The sequence below is a fragment of the Hirsutella rhossiliensis genome, assembly GCF_020360975.1.
Source record: "Hirsutella rhossiliensis strain HR02 chromosome Unknown scaffold00006, whole genome shotgun sequence".
Lineage (NCBI taxonomy): Eukaryota > Fungi > Ascomycota > Sordariomycetes > Hypocreales > Ophiocordycipitaceae > Hirsutella > Hirsutella rhossiliensis.
The window spans coordinates 3,694,177-3,715,049 of record NW_025408672.1 but is presented as its reverse complement, the minus strand read 5'-3'; the positions used below and the strand labels follow the sequence as shown (position 1 = coordinate 3,715,049).

The 20,873-nt window shown below is 56.8% G+C and overlaps 1 protein-coding gene across 1 annotated transcript; it reads left to right on the top strand.

Annotated features, from left to right (window-relative positions):
- Nucleotides 1-13,270: 13,270 nt before the first annotated feature.
- HRG_06705 (PIF1-like helicase domain-containing protein) lies at nt 13,271-17,371 on the top strand (the record flags this gene model as incomplete). The annotated part of the gene is made up of 11 exons (XM_044865176.1): nt 13,271-13,732; nt 13,819-14,043; nt 14,087-14,299; nt 14,353-14,586; nt 14,782-14,873; nt 14,935-15,479; nt 15,736-16,010; nt 16,087-16,481; nt 16,547-16,925; nt 16,980-17,151; nt 17,202-17,371. The coding sequence occupies 11 exons, from the start codon at nt 13,271-13,273 to the stop codon at nt 17,369-17,371; spliced, it is 3,162 nt and encodes a 1,053-aa protein (XP_044720116.1).
- Between the last annotated feature and the right edge of the window lie 3,502 nt (nt 17,372-20,873).

Genomic DNA, 20,873 nt, shown 5'->3' with positions numbered 1-20,873 from the left:
TTTCTAATGACATGCTCTAGTTTCGTTGCCCCGTTCTCAAACCAAAAATGCAAAACACCACTCATCTCACAGCACGTCCAACAGGGCCCAGCGTGATCGTGAACCCGCTCGATAGTAGTGCTCACCACATTGACCCCCCGCAGTTCTTCGTCCATGTGAAGTTGCCGGCATGTAGCGTTGGCAAAGCAGAGGTGCGTAGGCATTTCATATTCTCGGGCTGGATCGATGCCCAGTCTGCATTGTCCAAGGGCGCGCCGCAGCCCGTCCTCGTACTGGATCACGATGCCTCTGCAGATCGCTGTCTCTGGAATGTAGAAAATTTCCAGTCTAGAAGCGCGCTCGAGCGGGGCTGATGAGAAGGAAGAACTTATCGCAGCCAGTGGCGGTCTTTCCTGGGGAAGATTGGTGTTCTGCAATCCGTGGTTTTTATCTTCAGAGTATGCGCCGACAAATGAGATAGGTAAACCATCCGGCTTGTCATATATGAGCGTTAGAGGCTGCTTGATTACTGAGAAGCTCGTCCTATAACGCCCAATGAAGATATCTTCGGTAAATTTTGTGCTTAGCTGCTACCTGTTAGACGATTTACTTCAGAATATCACCTTGCGTCTTACCAGGAGACTTTGTGATCTGGTAACATTACCAGCTCGCCTTGGTACGTGACTAAACCCGAACTTTGTGATCTCGCCGTCGATGGGAACATACACCCAGGAAACCAATTTCTGTCGTGCGGTTGGAAGCGCCTCGAAAGTACTCTGAGCAAACGGACGATTACTTGTATGAGCGTGTACGGCATATGTTGAGCCGCATGACATAAAGAAAGTGATGCCTGTACAAGCGCGGAGCTGTACTGTACCAAGATGACAAGGTGGTGGTGGTTTGGACAGATCGCTGAAGCAGCGTTCCAGAGGAGGTGGAGAAGGTGTATCCCAAATGTAAAACTCATTTGCTTCGCCCGCGGGAAGTTGCAAACGGGCCAGGTCAAGCTAAGAATAATAAGTGAAAGCCGTCGTCGAGTCTACCGGAGTGACGAACCTCGAACTCTACAAGCACGCCAGAGAAGCGCTCAACAGATTCAACGACAAATGCGTTGAAGTCAGATCCTGAGCTACTCCTCGACGGGCGCTTGCTCAATCTCTTGATGCGTCGAAGCCCTCGCGAGTCGAATGTGAGATGGATAATGGGGCTATCAGGGTTGTCGCTGTATTCCAGCTGACAACCGCGAGCCCATGACTTAATATCGATGAGAGGGACGACCGATCGTTTGTGTTGCTTAGAAGCTGCCATTTCACCGCGAAGGTCCGAGACAGCGGTAAAAGCCACAGAGGGCTTGAGGCGCAAAATTCCCAGATCGTCGATTTAAGTTCTGGAGGCAGCAACAGCATCCGGGGCAGTTCGTCCAGTATCCCATAAGGATTTTGGTAGCCCACAGAAGGTTCCACGTCGAGAGGCAGAGCACCTTGCCAAGGACTCCTCCATGTCGCTGCGAGCCATAGCCATCGTAGCCTGGGACGTCCCCCTTGAATTCAGACAGGAAGAGTTTCAGACAATGCGTATGAATTGTAGCACAGTCCCGAGACAAACGGCAGTGTCTACAATCGGGTATGCGACAAAACATCCATGGACGATTATGCTGATTCTCGCAATACCCAGAGTCGGGAAATTTGGATTTTCCGAAAATGTCTTGACAAACTATGGCGATAACGTCAACCGTAATTCTGCCAGCTCTGAAGAAAATAGAGTGCTCACATGCATAAAGGGTCACCGGGATTGAAGCGGAAGCCACGCTCCACACCGAGTGGACACGTACGTGCTGGTTTTCGGTCATGCTTTGATGTTGTGGAGGTGAGTGATCGGCTCCGATGGATGGAAATAAGGATGCCTCGAGATCCCGTCCGTCCTGTCGGAGCTCCTTGTCGGAGATCCCCTGCCAGGTGGACGCCTAGTGTCAGTACGGTGGTTCTGCGGCTCTGACCTCATGAGGCACGGCGGATTAAACCGTTCGATGCAGCTTGCGTGCCACTGGCAAAAAGGTTGTGTTCTTGTTGGGGTCCCAAAAAGGGTGTCCTAAGTGTCCCTGAAATAGGGGGAAATCGGCTGGGGCCACATTACCCGTAGAAACTCACTAAATTGAACTGGTCTTGGCGGTCTGGAGCAGTGGGGGCTGCACGGATCAGCCCCACAGCCAACTTGTACCCAAGATCAATCTGCCTAGTCCTGCCCTTAAGGGATTTTCCGGTGATCTGCCGGATCTTACGGAGGACGATAGGGGACACATTTCGACAGCCTCCATGGCGTAGTGGTGACACGTCTGGAGCTTCTGCGTCGCAGAGGGGTCGGTTCGAAGCCGGCTGGAGGCACCCCTGAGCGAACAGGGTACACCCGGGTTCCCGCCCGTCAAGAGGGAATAGCGTCATGAGAGAACACAATCGGCGTACCAACCACCATCAATGACTAACACAACCACGCTTCAACTTCGACACATCGCGCTTCAGTTGCTGGGAATAGGATGCTGAACACTTGGAGAAATTGACCTTCAAGCAGGTCTGTCATGGAGCGAACAGTGGAATGGTTGGCGCAGCGTAAGATGATCTGTGGGGCTTGGGGTGTAATGCATCAGTGTATCGAACCGTCAATAGCCAGAGCGTCTAGGCCCTATAGGGACCTCCCTCCGGGCGAAATAAATCCTACTACTACTACTACTACTACTACTACCACATTTCGACACATGCCTCCATGGCGTAGTGGTGACACGTCTGGAGCCTCTGCGTCGCAGAGGGGTCGGTTCGAAGCCGGCTGGAGGCACCCCTGAGCGAACAGGGTACACCCGGGTTCCCGCCCGTCAACAGGGAACAGCGTCATGAAAGAACACAATCGGCGTACCAACCACCATCAATGACTAACACAACCACGCTTCAACTTCGACACATCGCGCTTCAGTTGCTGGGAATAGGATGCTGAACACTTGGAGAAATTGACCTTCAAGCAGGTCTGTCATGGAGTGAAACAGTGGTACGGTTGGCGCAGCGTAAGATGATCGATCTGTGGGGCTTGGGGAGTCAAGGAACAAACGTGTTGAACTGTACTCTAGACAGTGTAAAGGCCTTATAGGGACCTCCCTCCGGGCGAAATAAATCCTACTACTACTACTACTACTGTTGCAAAGGGCCTCCATGGCGTAGTGGTGACACGTCTGGAGCCTCTGCGTCGCAGAGGGGTCGGTTCGAAGCCGGCTGGAGGCACCCCTGGTGAAACAGGGCACACCCGGGTTCCCGCCCGTCAACAGGGAACAGCGTCATGAGAGAACACAATCGGCGTACCAACCACCATCAATGACTAACACAACCACGCTTCAACTTCGACACATCGCGCTTCAGTTGCTGGGAATAGGATGCTGAACACTTGGAGAAATTGACCTTCAAGCAGGTCTGTCATGGAGCAAAAACAGTGGTACGGTTGGCGCAGCGTAAGATGATCTGTGGGGCTTGGGGAGTCAAGGAACAAACGTGTTGAACTGTACTCTAGACTGTGTAAAGGCCTTATAGGGACCTCCCTCCGGGCGAAATAAATCCTACCTACCTACCTACTGTTGCAAAACTCCCTTTTGGGTCTAGGCTCCCCTGGCCCCGGTCATATGAGTACCTCGGGTTGGTGTGGAAAATGTACCGCGGACTAGCAGCGGGCCCGCACGTTGACGCTCCTTGAGTCCGTTCACTACCCTCCGGAGGCGGCGATGGTCCAGCGCCATGGTCTTTCGCTCCAGGGCTCTTCTCAGCTGTCTCGTCGAAAGAGGCCAAGCGGGATGTTGCAATCAGCGACAGGCCATATCAGTTATTCTAGCAGAAGTGCTGTTGGGATGTGCATCTCACTTTTGGCTGGATGATCCATTCGACACGGGAGCTGGTCCTGGAGCGGCAGCAAGCTCGTAGTTGTTGTGATGCGCAGCAGTACGCCAGGTAAGGTGCCGATTCAGCCCTAAAGACACGTACAGCATCAATAGAGAGACCTACAGATTCAAATTGATCAATGGCTCGTCACTCTTAGCAGGCAGAAAATCCTTCACCCTTTGCGCAGTCCCAACACGCAGCGCCAGTACTGTTCCTTGCGCGTAAGCGAAACAGGTATACACTTTTGACGAAATTTAACTTGGGCACATTCATTCCCAGGGCCTTTAATGCCTCGTGTGACGCGGGGACGGGATCGGGTGGGAGGAAAAAATACTTCGAACACCCGTTAAGTTGCCCAGGCAAGGGGCTTAACGGCTGAATATCCAGCTCGAAGGGTAAATATCGTATACCTGCAATTCACTTTCCTAGGGGGAGACCCCCTAGAACCCCCCATTCGCCTGCCGCGCGCAAACCAGCTGTTTAAACCGCTTCAAACCTGCACTAAGGGAATTGACTGATAGTTGTTGCAGCGGTGGCGTTGCACGCGGTTGACCACCATTGATAGGAACTGAACCGTAAGGGGCTGCTCCAATAGATTGCCGATCAGGGGATTCCCTTCCCCAGGCGCCTGTATTCGCTGAGGCTCTGGGTTGACAGCAGATACGTGATATCCCCAGATGCGGGCGAATTGCTCCCGGACTGATCGTTGTCAGCATCTAAGTCTGGGTGGCCACTTAGCCAATATAGGCCGTGGTGGTGACTGGAACCCTGCCCTGCCACTCGTAACGGCCCCAAAGTCCGTTAGGTTGAACTTCTGCTTCAGGACAATAGTCCTAAACAGCGTATAACGCTTATGGAAGTGGTAAGCGGCGACGTGGGCGTTGTCTCGCAGTAGTTGCCGGGACAGGACCATGCGCGCCGCCTCAGGAGCTGCTTTCCACTCTTGGAATCGAGGCATGTGACGATATAGGCCATAGGGACTCCCAGTGGTAATCGGCCGCACTTGCAGTAACGAAAGGCCAGGTCTGCCCAGATTGTAGGCATATGCTTCCAATTCCTTTCTTTGCTTATACCAATACGGCCGGGTGCCCCTGATTACCGCGGCTTGGCGCGTGATCGACTGGATCAGGTCCTGAGCCTCCGGCTCGTCAGGCTCAGCCATCGCTTCCTCTAGGTCAGCGCGTGTAAGGGGTTGACGGCGGCTGTCGCGTTGCTTGACGAAGTAGTCACTTCGCTTTCGGACCTGCGCACGTAACAGCGTGTTGAGGGCGACGAAAGGCCACGTCTTATGGCGGGCAAAACGTCCGTCTTGCCATCTCATCGCATGGCCAAGGTAGTCCTGGTACGTGATGCTCCGTAGGCGAGGCTCCACGAAGTCGGCCTTGCCGTCGGGGTAGAGGGTAGGGAATGCGAGCGTTAACAGCGGCTGGGAACGGTTGAATTCGTCGATAGGGGTCCTGCGAATGGAAGGCAGTGGCATCTGGTGTCGAGCCTGCGCGCTACGCGGCATGGACTCCAGATCAGCCATACGCTCAGGGTCAGGGGAACCGTCAAGAAATCGGGACTGCAGTGCGTTCAATTCGGTATCGGTAACCTGCAAATTCGGGATCGCCGATGCGTCGGCATCGCTAGGATCCTCTTCCACAGCCTCTTCAACGGGGCCTTGGGGGACCTCGCCGTCAGGTATGTCAGCCACTTGGCTGGCAATGGAAGCAACTATGCTGCCGTCAAGAGGAAGCCGTTGCAGGCGATTCTGGCTCACGACGATATCGCGATAGCCTGGGTGGTGACACTGTAGGTAATGCAGCCAGGCCAGCAGGCATGAGCGGCGTACCCGGAAATCGCGAGCAAACTGTTGCCAGAAGCGAGGGTCGCCCTCCATAGTAGGAGGCCGCAGGAGGACGATATCCAGCTCTTCAGGTAGGACTGGGAGCTCTTCAAATAGCCTGCCAACATTGCGAAGGAAGTGGACAACGTGACCGCGATATTTATATTGAGCGCCACGTACCTGCAGGACCTTCACGTGTACGTGAACCCTAGCAATGAGCATCTCCTCGACCATCGTTAGATCGGGTAGATCACCGGGGACTTCCCCAAAGTCAAGGTTATTCGCAGCGCTAAAGAAGTAGGGCTCGTTAGGGGCTTTCTTCCTGTCTCGACCAATGCAGCGGCTGCAGATTTTCAAGCTGTTTCGCTTCATATCGAACCAACGCTCATGACAACGAAGGCAACTATGCATCTCATCATCATTCAGGGCAGTATAGAACTCCCGCACAAGGGCCTGATCTTCCTCACTAAGGGCAGGCAAGTTAAGGTCCCCGTCAAAGGCGGTCAATACTCTGATCAAACTGTCGCTCTTGAGGCTGTGTGCCTTGACGTGTATAATGGCCGCGGCGATGACCATGTGGCAATAATGAAGGAGTGGTAGGAAGCGATTCCTGTGGTATGGGGGTGCCTTGCACAACAGGTGCCGTAGAAGCAGTGTCTTGAATCGGCGTGCCCAGAACTACTGTTGGCAGGACATGGGTAGGAGGGATAGGGGAAGGTCCCTCAACAGCACTTAGGGTAGATGGCCCCAGCGAAGGTATAGGCAGTCCCAGTGCAGGCGCCTGGCCACGGAATAAAGCAGGCATGACAGGAGGTTGTAGGCCGTTCACAGACGCAGGCGTTGGCGCAGTCCGCTTTGGAGGCGTCAGGTTAGCTAGCGAATCCGTCCTCTTCCTGGCTCTGGCTCTGCTTGGCGATAGCCTCAAGGCGATATTCCGCATTGCGGCAACGGCGGCTCGAGATTCGGTTACCCGTTCCTTTCGGCGTGCCTTACAGCTAGCACAGTCTCTTGTAAACTTCGTAGGGTCCTTGACGCTTCGAAATTCGACTTCGGGCAGGTATTGCTTGCAGGTATGGCAGTTCCGAACCGCCTGGGGTATATCGTCCTCCATCTGGCTGTATATGTATCCCACCTTAAACACCTGAACTGCTAGATTTCGTTCGGGCAGGAGGCTTTGCGACGGCCTACGTGTAATACCGCGATAGATCTCGATAGGAGGCTGTCTTTCAGGTAGTTAGATCAGGTCTGAATGATCAGGGAGGAAACTGCACTGCTTCCCGGAGACAGGGTAGCCAGGGAATCTTGAGAGGTAGGCCGGCTGCCGGAGGTCATGTGTGAATCTAGATACCGTTAGCAAACTGATGAGTTTGACAGGTTCGACAGAAAAGGGGAGCAGCCGCTATGAAGGTTAGTGTAAGGAGTAAGGGGCAAGGGGGCTATTCAGTCAAAATCGTGCATAGCAACACAACAAATTGTAGCAACGCAACAAATTGAGTGGCATGGAAGAAAGGAAGAACTGAAAGCTCCTGAAGAGCTTGCCAAGCTAGCTAGTTACCTAATCCAACGCTCAGGGGTAGTTTTTGCGGGCCTTCATTTGGTGACGATATCAGTCGACCAATCCGCGCACGAGTTGAGCACGGGCCAGGCCAATTAGCCAATCAGAGGAGGTTTTATGCTCGAATCTTTCTGACTGAGTAGAACGCCCTTCGGGCTGAACGAGAGGAAGGCTCGCCAGCCGCGGCTCGCGCAAAGAAGCCTTTCGGAACGAAATTTGGCGACAAGAGAACCGGAGAAGAGTTGGCTACAGAAGAGAGAGAGAGAGTTGGCGATAGTAGATTGGAGACAGGAAGAAGAGTGAGGTCGAGATACGAGACACGGCGAGAGACGTAGAGCATTATCGTGAGTGAAACCGAGACAGAGCGTCGGGGAGGCAGGCTAGGCCGCTGGAGGGAGATTTTGTTTAAAAAGGCGCAAACTCAAAGGGCGTGGAGAGACGGCAGGGTTGAAGAGAGATGTGAGTGGGTAATGCATGTCTGGGCGAGTGGAAGGCTCGGAAAATTTACATGTGCTACCGGTATAAGTCGTAGGTATAAACAGAATAAGGAGTATATTGGGAAGTTTTGACTTGATCGTCTTCATGAAAAGGAGAACAAGAAGAGAAGAGAATGTGCTATTCGAGCCTTTGGCAGTTGATTTTGAGGATGATGAGACATGTTGTCATGTTGTATTGTTTCGTTTGATGCTTTAAAGTTTAGAGAATATTCTTGGGCGGACGTCGGGCGCGCAGTGGTCGGGAAGATATCGACGCGGGAGGTCTGATAGAGCCAGAGGCGGATGTGTCTTGGTGATTGACCTGTTCGGTGTCCGTCTCTGACTCTGCGGGGTCCGGGGACAGAAAGGAGGAGGTATCGGATTTGGGGGAGTCTTGACCGTCACAGTCGGTGATTATGGTGGAAGTTTCGGGAGAAAGTCGCGGTCTCTTGGTTGGGGTTTGGTAGGGATCGGGCAATGACCGACTTGATGCCAGCATAAGGGGATCGACTGGGCCAGAAGCATGCGGCGTGGGGGAGGCGGGGCTTTGGGCGGCCTTGGGTTTCTTCGTAGAGGTAAACCTGGCCAACGCAACGCTATAGTCCGAGGATTGCCGACCGCGCTCTTGGGTGTCGTCGGCAGTAGTTGTGTTGCAGAAGCCTGGTCGGACATGGCCTTGTCGTGGAAAGTCCACGTGTCGGGGACGACGATGAAGATATAGTCTTGGTCGAAAGCCGGGGCATGTTTCATGATCTGGTGATCCAGTAAGCCGGCGATTTTGCCCGTACAGGTGAAGAGAGTGTTCGACTGGAACTGGCTGTCGCGCCTCTCGGTCATCTTCTTGCATAGGAGGTCCAAGGATTAGCGTGAATGGGGAAGATGACGAAAACTTGGAAGGGTGAAAGCCCTTGAAGGGGTTTTGCCGGGAATCCCAGGACAAATAAAGGTGGAGAGCTGGACAAAGCCGCAGCAGCTCAGCTGGGTGTCGTCAAGGGCCGCAGCCGAGTTTCCATGCAGGAGGTCGCGGCCGGAGCCGATGACAGGTCCCGTGAAGGAGACAATGGGTTGTATCGTTGGGAAAGTATCCACCGAGCTGAGGTGCGAGTGACAATTCTATGGATATCGTCAGGAGGGCAGTGGCGACAGAGAGATTTGGAGCATAGACTCACGGTTGGTAGCTGTGATCGCGGACTATAAGCGCGGGGACGGTGTATTCTGTGATGTTATCATCGTCCGACTCCAAGCCATCACGTCGCTCGATTTCCCACGTCAGGGCAAAGGGATGAACACGGCCGACCATGAAGAACCATTGCTCGGTCCATTCCGAGGAGATTATCTGTTGGTTGTATATGGAAATATTAAGGCTGAAGAAGATGCAGGTCGATGGATTGCCAGTATCTGACCGGATTGCTGCATACTCCGGAGTCGACAGCCATGAGGGCGTGGGAAGGAAGACCTCGCTAGGGTTTCTGCGTTGAGCTCTTTGACACGATGCTCATTCTGGTAGGCGAACCTAGCCGGGCAGCCGGGCTGGACAAAGGCCATCATGGACATGTCGGCGCCAGCATTTTCTGGCTGTCAAGAGGTTGCCGCGGGGAGGACGAGGTATCGACGTTGAGCTGGGAGGCCGACATCGTGAGAACATGGCAGATGTAGTCACCGTGGAAGTGTAAATGAGGGGTTACGCAGAGTGGAGGTGGGCATCCTATAAAGCAGGTTTTCTTGCTGCTCGAAAGAGGGCTCGCGGCTAGGGTCGGGGAGACTTAAGAGTCAGAGAATGCTACCTAGGTGATAGATCAGAAGCGGGGGTATGCGGGAATGAGCTGGCGAGGTTCTTGAACAGTCTCGACCATCTGGTTCTATGGTCGTGAGTGAAGTAGGAGCCGGGGTTGGAAGTTGAGTAGGGGTGATGGCTATGTCGCGAGAAGTTGGAGGTCGGCGAACAGTAAGGTTAGTGTGGGTAAGTCTGCGGAGAAAGAAAGTCCAGCAGTACCCTTCGGTGTCATCGTTGCATGGAGTAGATAGCAAAGGCGACAATAACGAATGAGAGTGAAGGAAAGAAAGAGGTTATGGTAGTATTGCAGGGTCCCTTTTGACGGTCGTCGGTAGTTGGAGGGGCATTGCGTGCGGCTGAGCGAGGCGGGTGCCGACCGTGTCGAGTCCCCTATTGGGGCACGGGGAAGGCGGGTATAGGGGACGACCTGAGGAGGAGGATGCGAGTTGGTCACGAGAACTCTCCAAGAGGGTTTGCAAGTCGAGACTCCGGTGGCTAGCGACTACAAGAGGACAGGCAGGGGGATCCTGGCTGTCGCTTTAGCATGAAGGCCGTTGATGCGACGTTGGTGGTGGCGAGGAGCAAACCTAGCCGGGTAGTCCGGTTGCACGAGGACACCGTGGACATGTTATCGCCGGCAGCCTTTTGGCTGTTGCTCGACGAGGTGGAGTGGCAGATATTGATGGAGCAACTGATGCGCAAGGTGGGTGGGACGGCGTTGGAAGGGCCGGAGAGTATGGTTGGAAGTGTGCGGCGGGCGGTTGGCGCGGCCACCCCATGTGCCGGAGGTCGGCAGTAGCCAGGGATTCGCTGGAGTGCGCAAAGAGAGCACGGCGATGGAAGGGCCGCCTTTGGCAAAGCTGGGGTAGCAGGTCGCACGTGGAGACCAGCCGAGGGCCGGGACGGTGGACGCACATAGGGAGGGTAAATGGGGGATTACAAAGGGGTAGTAGTATTGCATCGCTTCGGTACCATAGGCAAGCATTATAAGGAAGAAACGCCACGGCCATGAGAGTAGTGATCGTTAGGAAGCTTCCCACTCGGAAAGAAATAGTGTACGCCAAGAAGCGAGATTATCCAAGTGGAAGTGCTCCGGAGCCAAAACTTTCTAGCCTGTTGCCAATCCACGCTAGTCGACGTCGAGGAGGCAGTAGCATGGCGGACAGTCCTGCAGGGAAGCTAGGCGAGGCGGCCGCTCACCGTGGAGCCTGTTCGTTGTCAGTCGAGGATGGAGAAGAGGTAGGAACGGGGAGTGCCTGTTTCGGGGTGCGGAGATGATACAGGGCAACTCCGAGAAGGGCACGGAGCACGGGAGACAAGGTTGGGGCGGTTCGGGAGATACAGATCAGTGGCGAATGAAGCATTAACGTTCCGGCTGATTCAGCCTAAGCAGTCTGCGGTCGAAGAAACCGCATGGAGAAAGCATGCAGAGGCGATCGCAAAGTCACTGCCGAGAAGACCGCCGCGAGGCGGTTTGCGGTCAAGCAGAGCACGGAAGTCCCGTAATTTGGTCAGCAGCGGAAATTCCGCGCAACGTCAGTCACCGAGTCCGCTTCCGAGGTTCGTGTTGCCTACAGAACGTGGAGACCAGGGGGCAGTGGGCTCTAACAGTCCGCCCTTCATCGGCCGTTTTGCCCCAGGAGAGGGTCCTGAAGGTGACGGGCAGGGAGATAAGGCGGCGACCGGCGGTGTCCCGGGTGTTCGTTCGAAAAAGGGACCGACGCTCCGACCTATCCAGCCCAAGGATACGACTTTCCAAGACCTAAGACGAACGGCGCAATTTGCAGCATCGATTGCATGGGGTTTGCCCAAGCTCCGTCGGGGACCGGTTCGGCGGCCAAGGGCACAGGTGGGTGTGGACGATGGCGCAGCAGAGGCAGCGGACGGCTCGCTGCGCGGACAGAGGCAGTCCCGGAGGCGGAGAAGAGAGCCCGTCTTCCTAGCCGGGATGGGCGCCCGATAAAACAGGTCCGAAGTGGAATCGGAAGGCATAGGAGACGGGAGCTGCAGGCCGAAGACCTGGCGAGTGTGCTGCGCTTTTTGGAGGAAGACTTTGCCTTGAAGGAGAGATTGTCTAACGATCAGACGTGGTGCACGCCAATACCGCTCGAGAGGAAGGTGTCGACGGTGCGAGACTTCTATCAGGCGTTCCACGATGCGAGCACGTTGCCGATACGGACCTGCATGGTGCTACCGCAAGTGTACGAGAGGAGAGTTGAGGAGATTACATGGGATCATTGGCTGTCAAGTTGCGTACCAAAGGGCGGCCGCTCACCATTTTCATGCCGGAGTTGCTTTCCTGAGGGCGAGTCCGTGTCGGTGTGCGCCGAGTGTGGCCGATGCCTGGCGCGCAGGAGCCTGTCGCCGGCGATCCACCTTCACAGTCGCCTTGGCTGCGAGCACATGTTCCCGATGAGCTCAAGGGACTGACGCCGGTCGAAGAGAAGCTCATCTCGCTGAACTCATGTTACGGGTTTGTCACGAGATATAGCATTCCGGGCGGGCAGAGGCAGAGCGTGAAGTATCCGAGGCATGTCAGGGCCACATCACGGTGTTTCCGAACAATGTGCAGGAGCTGGCCACCAAAGTGCTCCCGCACCCCTTTGCAAGCACTGGACGAGATCCACATCTCGTGGCAGGGCGCGGAAGCCGGCACCGAGCGACCTGTCGAGTCTCTTGTCGGTGAGGCGGCGGGTGGTCGAGAGGGCCCTTGTCTGGCTGAAGCGGAACAACCCCCACTACGCCGAGATCGAGATCGACGCGGCGGAGATGGAGAGCTGGGGAGACTCGATACACGGGGTACCGTCGTCGGTGTGCGATCGTATGGAGCGGAACGAGCCGTCTGGGTGGGAGAAAGCGCGGACGGCGCACGTTGTGCCGCCCACGGAACGCGCCATGGACGAGGAGGGCCGGTGGAGATCGAGGAGCTCTTCGCCCTGCTCAACCAAGGACAAGAAGCCGGCGGCCAGGGTGAAGGTCACGGGCCCAACGGAGAAGGCGCGGTTCGCGATGGAAGTGACGCCTGCCCCGACCAGAACGTTCCAGCGATCAACGAGGTGACGTCTTCTGGCATGTTCGCGCTCGACGGACCGCCAGACGTCGCGGACGTGGAGAAGCTGCAGTTTGCCTGTGACGCTGTTGGTGAAGGTGCCGACGACGGCCGTGCGGGCCCGAGCGTGGGTCGGGTCCCTAGCCGGGGTTCGGGGCGTGGCGACGGTGGTTGTGAGCCATACATCCGGGTTTCGCGGGGGTGAGTTTACCGATTCCTTTGAGGCGTCCTTCTTTGCCAGGACGTTCCCGACCCTGTTCCCATTTGGCGTTGGGGACCAAGGCTGGTTGAAGAGACCATGGTCGACGCGGGAAGGTCACGGCCAACTTGCGAGGCAGGGCTGTCGAGGCAGAGGCGGCCGCGGAGACCCGTATCGTCTCGAAGCTTGAACCTTCAGGCGTGGGCCGAGATCGTGCTCCGGCGCCATGGTGGTCGATTTGCACTGCACCACATCTTCGCATTTCTCGTCTTCAACATGGGGGTGCGATCGAGGAACCGCCGGGTCAGCATGTTGAGTGTGGGGAGGAAGAACTTCCGCAAGGTAGAGCGCATCGTGCGTTCGATGACCACAGAAAGGCTAGCGGCGGCGAGGGTCGAGTTGGAGAGCTCGGGTAAGACGACCGATGGTGACGTGAAGGAGCTTCTCAGGAGCCTCTCGCTTTACGGCCACCGGCAGCCCATGTCGAGAGGTCCGTCTCAATATGCGGCGGAAAATCCAGTCGCTCATCGTCGGATATGGCGTGCCGGCCATCTGGTTCACCATCAACCCGAACGACATTACGAACCCGGTGAAGCTGCGACTGGCGGCATACCGCACACGCGATCCCGACGCGGCCGAGGAGTTCTTAGAAGGCCTTGGGGATGCGTATAAGCGGGCACGGCTGGCGATATCGGATCCCATGAGCTCGGCCGTGTTCTTCCACCGCGAGATGAAGCTGTTCTTCGATCATTACGTGAAGGTCGGTGAAGAGTCGGTATTCGGGCGCATCGGCAAGTACTATGGCGCCGTGGAGACGAACGAACGAGGGGCGCTTCATGTTCACGGCTTGCTCTGGCTGCACGGGAACGCGCATCTCAGCTCGATGCTTGCCGACATCCACGGGGAGGATCAGGCGGCGTATCGCGAGCGAATCGTCCGATACATCGATAGCGTCTTCTCAGAGGTAAGAATGCCTACCTAAGATGTGCCACCGGGAGCCTGAAGTACTCTTCTGATGGCCAAGTGGGGCCGGGTTGACGTGCAAGGCAGGATCTGGACCAGGAAAGTTTTTGCGCCGTGCAAGCGGAGCGATCTGTGACGGGCGGTATTGGTTCCCTGCTGGACAACGCCGCGCAGTTCTCGGCCGCGTTTATCGAGGAGGCCAACTTCTGTGCCGGCGCGACGCAGGTGCACACGCATAGCCCGACCTGTGTGAAGTATTCCTTGGGCAAAGGAGGGCGGAAGGGACCTCTGCCGGTTCAAGGCGCCATGGAGGTTAGTCGACAAGACCGCCCTCACGGCAGACGGGGTGCTGCAGATCCGGAGGACACACAGCATGGTCAATCGATGGAACGAGGCTATTGCTGTCGGGCTCCGGCACAACCATGATATTTCCTTCATTGCGACGCAGCGCAAGACAATGGCCCTCATCTATTATGTCACGAACTACGCGACCAAGGTGGAGGACCCGGTGTGGAAGCGTGTGGCGGCCGCGGCCGAGCTCCTGGCCGCCTCAACAGGTGATGGCACGGCCAACGGAGGGCGGGACGGTGGCGGAGACGCTGCCACCGATGACCCTGTCAGGGGAACAGGACGCGACAGTTCCTGATGAGAGTGGCGAACCGCGTGTTCACGGAGCGTCCGCTATCACAGGTCGAGGTCGTCGCTCACCTTCTCGGATATCCGGCCGAGTTCACCGACAGCAGCGCGTGGGCGTACCTGAACTGTTCTCTGCTGTACTGGGAAGTCTTTCGGCGATGGCGGCATCTCCGAGAAGCCAGTGGCGCTGCGGCTACGGATGACACCTTGGATGAGTCGGTCGTCGTCGAAGAAGAAGGCCTGAGAATCTCCCACGTCGAGGCGTACCAGCACCGGGAGAGCTGCTGAAAGGCCTATGCCTGTATGACTACATATCGATCGTCAGACTGAAACGCATCGGCAACGACGAGAGCTGGGCGGCTTGGGGAGATGTCTTTCGAGGATGGATGGGCGCCGGGACGACGCTGGGTTCAGGTGCTCAGGCGGCCGGGCAAGCACGCTACCGTCTGCCTCGACGGCTACCTGAGCAAGGACTTCACCTACGATGACGAGTCGTGCTACCGGAGGTGTGTATGGCAACTGCTCTGTCAGCGGGCATTATCGGAGAGGCTAACCCACCCCCTGAAGGGCAGCCGTGCAGCATCTTGCGCTGTTCGTGCCGTGGGAGTCCTTCCTGGGCGAAGGAACAGGTGAGATCAACAGCATCTGGGCGCGGGCTCGAGACGCTATGGCCCCGAGAATATCATGTCTCGTCGACAACGTGCAGCTGCTTCGACGATCCGCCGAAGACGCAAAACGCGACGCCAAGCAATGGGCAGCCTCGTCCGGCGATGGCGACCCGACGGTCGCACACGTCGAGGAGGGTGGAGCAGGCGAGGCGGGCGCGGAGTCTGCAGCGACATATCAGCCCAACAGCATCGGAGACGCAACGCGGCTCATCGACGTCGTCCGAGGTGCAGTGGGAGCGAATCAGGTGACGGCCAAGTCGCCGGAGCTCATGGCAATGATACAGCAGCTCTGTCGGTTTCAGCAATCGGCGCTGCGCTCGACGGCCGAGCTCGAGGCCACGGCGCTGATCGAACGAGGAGAGGCGGTTAAGCATGCCAGGGCGGGTATTTTCCGGGGCCGCACTACCGCCGCAGGATCAGGTCAAGGCTATCAAGTCGCAGCAGGTAAGTGCCTCGAAGGAGAGGAGAGGATGATCCAAGGGATACAAAGCACGCCCGCCGCCTGGGAAAGCGATCGCCGCGCAGCGTTGCGAAGGGTGATGACCGGTTTCGGGAGGACGAGGTCGAAATGACGATGGCCGACTCCGACGAGACCGCTATCGACGCAGGGGCGGGAATGGACGTTCAGTTTGGCCCATCAACCTCCTTCCTCGCGGCGGGCAAGGTGTTGGCAACACGGCTGACGCTGAACAAGAGGCAGTCCATCGCTTTTCTGATAATATGCCGCCAGCTCGATTTGATGCAGCAGACCGACGGGGCGATGCCTGCCAGCTGCGCCAGTTCGTCGGTGGCGAGGGCGGTACCGGCAAGTCGCGAATCATCGAGGCACTCGTCGAGCTGTTCAGTAAAAAGAGCCTTTCGAATCGTCTGCTGATCACGGCGACGTCGGGGACTGCGGCGGCGCGGATCAACGGCATCACGATCCACTCCGCCTGCGGGTTCACTAAAGACCAAGGGGCGGGGGGCGCGAACATGGTCAAAGACCTTGACGGTGCGGCTGCCGAAACAGGCGGAGCGGTTCATCCACGGCCAGTCTCGAATGGATTGGCAGGAGAAGGATGTGCTCGTCATCGACGAGGTGAGCATGCTCGGGGCGCGGACGCTGCACGCCGTGAACGAGCGGCTTCGCCGGCTTCGCGGATCGCGGCAAGATTTCGGGGGGATCCCCATCGTCCTCTTCTGCGGAGATTTTCAGCAGTTCCGGCCGGTCCAAGAGAGGTCGATCGTCCTGCCTAGCGCGGCCATCTCGTGGGACGTAGACAACTCGTTCAAGGCCGAGCAGCGTCACCAGCACGACAAAGCGCACGCACTGTGGAAGAGGTTCACGACGGTCGTCATGCTGGACGAGCAGATGCGCGCCGCCGGCGACCCGGAGCTGCAGAGGCTGCTGAAGCGGATCCGTCTAGGCGTGCAGGATCGGACGGATCTAAACCTCCTCAACTCAAGGTGCTACCGGGAGGAAGGCGGATCCCTTGGGAGACGGGCATCACCGTGGTGACGCCGCTCAATAGGAATCGGTGGAACCTGAACATGGAGGCGAGCCTGGCGTTCCGGGTCCAGCAGCGGTCGACGATGCGCATTTTCATCTCCGAGCACAAGTGGAAGGAGGAGCTGCCGACGGAGGAAGAGGCGATCATGATACTCAACCAGGGCGACGATAGCGCGATCCCGGTGCCGGCCGTCTTCATGTTCGTGGCCGGGATGCCCATCGTCGTGAACCACAACACCCACCAGGGGCTGAAGCTAGTGAACGGCGCGAGCTACTCGGCGGTGGAGGTCATTGTCGACAAGGCGTACCCGGGGCATCGGATCTCGGCCGATATGACGATCCACTTCGGGCCGCCGGCGGGGATCATTCTCGAATCGGAGACGACGAGATATCTCCACTTCGTCGGGATGCCGCCGGGCACGATCTTGTTGACACCCATGACCGTTAAGATACAGTGCCAGCGAAAAAGGCCGTGGCAACGCAACGACGTCAGCCGAAAGGGTTTGCCGTGCGCAGCAGCGTTCGCGTGCACGGACTACAAGGTGCAGGGCAAAACGCTGGAGCGCGTGGCCCTCGAGCTGCGAGGACACGGACGACGAAGATGGATGGAACGGTGGTGCCCTCGCAGTGCGACCCGTACGGCCTGTACGTGCAGCTATCGCGCTGCCGAACTCTAGACGGCATCATGCTCGTGTCCAAGGTGCGGGACAGAGACTTGGTGGGCAACCGGGTCCCCGAGGAGATGACTGCCGCACAGGCCAGGCTCGAGGTACTGAGCGAGAGGACCGTTGAGGAGGCGTTGCGCTGGCTGGACGGTGATGCTGAAGAGTCAAGGCGGCCGGGCTAGGTGACGCGATGAAGAGTTCGGCAGGCGGGAAGAGTCGGCAGGCGGCAGACAGGGTGGGAGGCGCCTAGTGGTGGGATAAGGCACGCGAAAAGGCAACAGAAGCCGGGGGAAGGGCAGCGACCAACGAGGAGGGAGGCAAGGAGGGACCAATCACAAGGGACCAATCAAGGGGCGGAGAACTTTTGGGGGGAGAGGGCGGGGTCTGCGGGGCACGTTAGAAGGCCTTTCGTTCCTCAAGGCATACACGTTAGAAGGCCTTTCGTTCCTCAAGGCATACGAGGGGAAGGCTCGCCAGCCGCGGCTCGCGCAAAGAGGCCTTTCGGAACGAAAGTTGGCGATGGCGACAGGAGAAAGTCGGGGAGAGGAGAGAGTTGGCGACAGGAGATAGGAGACAGGGGAAGTGAGAGGAAGACAGGAAGAAGAGTGAGATAAGAGATATGAGATGGAGATCCGGCGAGAGACGTAGAGCATTATCGTGAGTGAAATCGAGACAGAGCGTCAGAGAGGCAGCCTAGGCCGCTGCAAGGAGATTTTGCTTTGCAAAGGCGCAAAGGGCGTGGAGAGGCGGCAGGGGTGAAGAGAGTTGTGGGTGGGTAATGCATGTGTGGGCGAGTGGAAGGCTCTGAGGATTTACAGGTGCTATAAGTGGTGGATATAAACAGAATAAGGAGTATATTGGAGAAGTTTTGACTGGATTGTCTTTGTGAAAAGGAGAGCAAGAGGAGAAGGAAATATCCCATTAGGGCCTTTCGCACTTGAGTTTGAGGATGATGAAACATGTTCCTTGTCATGTTGTGTTGTTTCGTTCGTTGCTTTACAGAATATTCTTGGGCGGATGTCGGGCGCGGTGCGGTCGGGAAGAGATTGACGCCGGAGGTCTGATAGGGCCAGAGGCGGATGTGGCTGGGTGATTGACTGGCTCGGTGTCCGTCTCTGGGGGGTCTTCGTGGGACAGAAGGGAGGAAGTGTCGGATTTGGCGGGGCCTCGACTATCACAGGCGGCGACTATGGTGGAAATTTCTGGAGAAAGTCGCGGTCTCTTGGTTGGGGTTTGGTCGGGATCGGGCAATGACCGCTTTGATGTCATCATAAGGATCGACTGACCTAGATGCAGGCGGCGTGGGGGAGGCGCCGCTTGGGGCGGCCTTGCGTTTTTTGGTAGAGGTAAACCTGGCCAACGCATCGCTATAGTCCGAGGGGTTGCTGAGCCCTTGGGTGTCGTCGGCAGTAGCTGTGTCGCAGAAGCCTGGTTGGACATGGCCCTGTCAAGGAAAGTCCATGTATCGGGGACGACGATGAAGATATAGTCTTGCTCGAAGGCCGGGGCATGTGTCATGATCTGGTGATCGAGTAAGCCGGCGATTTTGCCCGTGCAGGTGAGGAGAGCGTTCGGCTGGAACTGGCTATCGCGCCTCTCGGTCATCTTCTTGCATAGGAGGTCCAAGGATTGGCGTGAATGGGGAAGATGACGAAAAGTTGAAAGGGATGAAAGCCCTTGAAGGGTGTTTTGCCCGGAATCCCAGGACAGATAAAGGTCGAGAGCTGGACAAAGCCGCAACAGCTCAGCTGGGTGTCGTCAAGGGCCGCAGCCGAGTTTCCATGCAGAAGGTCGCGGCCGGAACCGATGACAGGTCCCGTGAAGGAGACAATGGGTTGTATCGCTGGGAAGGCATCCGCCGAGCCGAGGGTGCGAGGATGACTCTGTGGCCATCGTCAGAGATGGTAGTGGTGACGGAGGTCTGGAGCATACACCTACGGCTGGTAGCTGTGGTCGCGGACGATGAGAGCCGGGATGGTGTATTCTGTAATGTTGTCATCCTCCGACTCGAAGCTATCACGTCGCTCGATTTCCACGTCAGGGCAAAGGGATGAACACGGCCGACCATAAAGAACCACTGCTCGGTCCATTCCGAGGATTATCTGTTGGTTGTATATGGAAATATTAAGGCTCAAGAAGATGCAGGTCGATGGATTGTCAGGATCTGACCGGATTGCTGCATACTCTGGAGTCGACAGCCATGAGGGCGTTGGAAGGAAGACCTCGCTAGGGTTTCTGCGTTGAGCCTTTGACACGATGCTCATTCTGGTAGGCGAACCTAGACGGGCAGCCGGGCTGGACAAAGGCCATCATGGACATGTCGGCGCCAGCATTTTCTGGCTGTCAAGAGGTTGCCGCGGGAGGACGAGGTATCGACGTTGAGCTGGGAGGCCGACATCGTGAGAACATGGCAGATGTGGTCACCGTGGAAGTGTAAAGGAGGGGTTAGGCAGAGTAGAGGTAGGCATCCTATAAAGCAGGTTTTCTTGCTGCTCGAAAGAGGGCTCGTGGCTCGGGTCGGGGAGACTTGAGAGTCAGTGAATGCTACCTAGGTGATAGATCAGAAGCGGGGGTATGCGGGAATGAGCTGGCGAGGTTCTCGAGCAGTCTCGACCATCTGGTTCTGTGGTCGTGAGTGAAGTAGGGAGCCGGGGGTTGGAAGTTGAGTAGGGGTGATGGCTATGTTGCGAGAAGTTGGAGGTCGGCGAACGGTAAGGTTAGTGTGGGTAAGACTGCGGAGAAAGAAAGTCCAGTAGTCCCCTTCGGTGTCATCGTTGCATGGAGTAGATAGCAAAGGGGGCAATAACGAATGAGAGTGAAGGAAAGAAAGAGGTTATGGTAGTATTGCAGGACTCCCTTTTTGACGGTCGTCGGTAGTTGGATGGGCATTGCGTGCGGCTGAGCGAGGCGGGTGCCGACCGTGTCGAGTCTACTATTGGGACACGGTGAAGTCGGATATATGGGTCGACCTGAGGAGGAGGATGCGAGTTGGTCACGAGAACTTTCCAAGAGGGTTTGCAAGTCGAGACTCCGGTGGCTAGCGACTACAAGAGGACAGGCAGGGGTCCTGGCTATCGCTTTAGCATTAAGGCCGTTGATGCGACATTGGTGCTGGCGAGGGAGCAAATCTAGAAGGGTAGTCCGGCTGCATGAGGGACGTCATGGACATGTTATCGCCGGCAGCCTTGTGGCTGTTGCTCGACGAGGCGGATTGGCGGGTATTGATGGTGAACTGATGCGCAAGGTTGGTAGGATGGTGTTGGAAGGGCTGAAGAGTATGGTTTGAAGTGTGCGGCAGGCGGTTGTCGCGGCCATCTCCATGTGCCGGAGGTCGGCAGTGGCCAGGATTCGCTGGAGTGCGCAAAAGAGAGCACGGCGATGGAAGGGTCGCTTTGGCAAAGCCGGGGTAGCAGGTCGCACGTGGAGACCAGGCGAGGCCGGGACGGTGGACGCACATAGATAGGCATGGTAACGGGGAATATAGAGGGTAGTATTGCATCGCCTCGGTACCATAGGGAAGCATTTTATAGGAAGCTATAAGGAAGAAACGCCACGGCCATGAGGAAGTGATGGTTAGGAGCTTCCCATTCGGGAGAAGTAGCGTCGTCAACAAGCGAGACTGTCCAAGTGGAGGTGCTCCGGAGCCAAAGCTTTATAGCCTGTTGCCAATTTACGGCAGTCGAC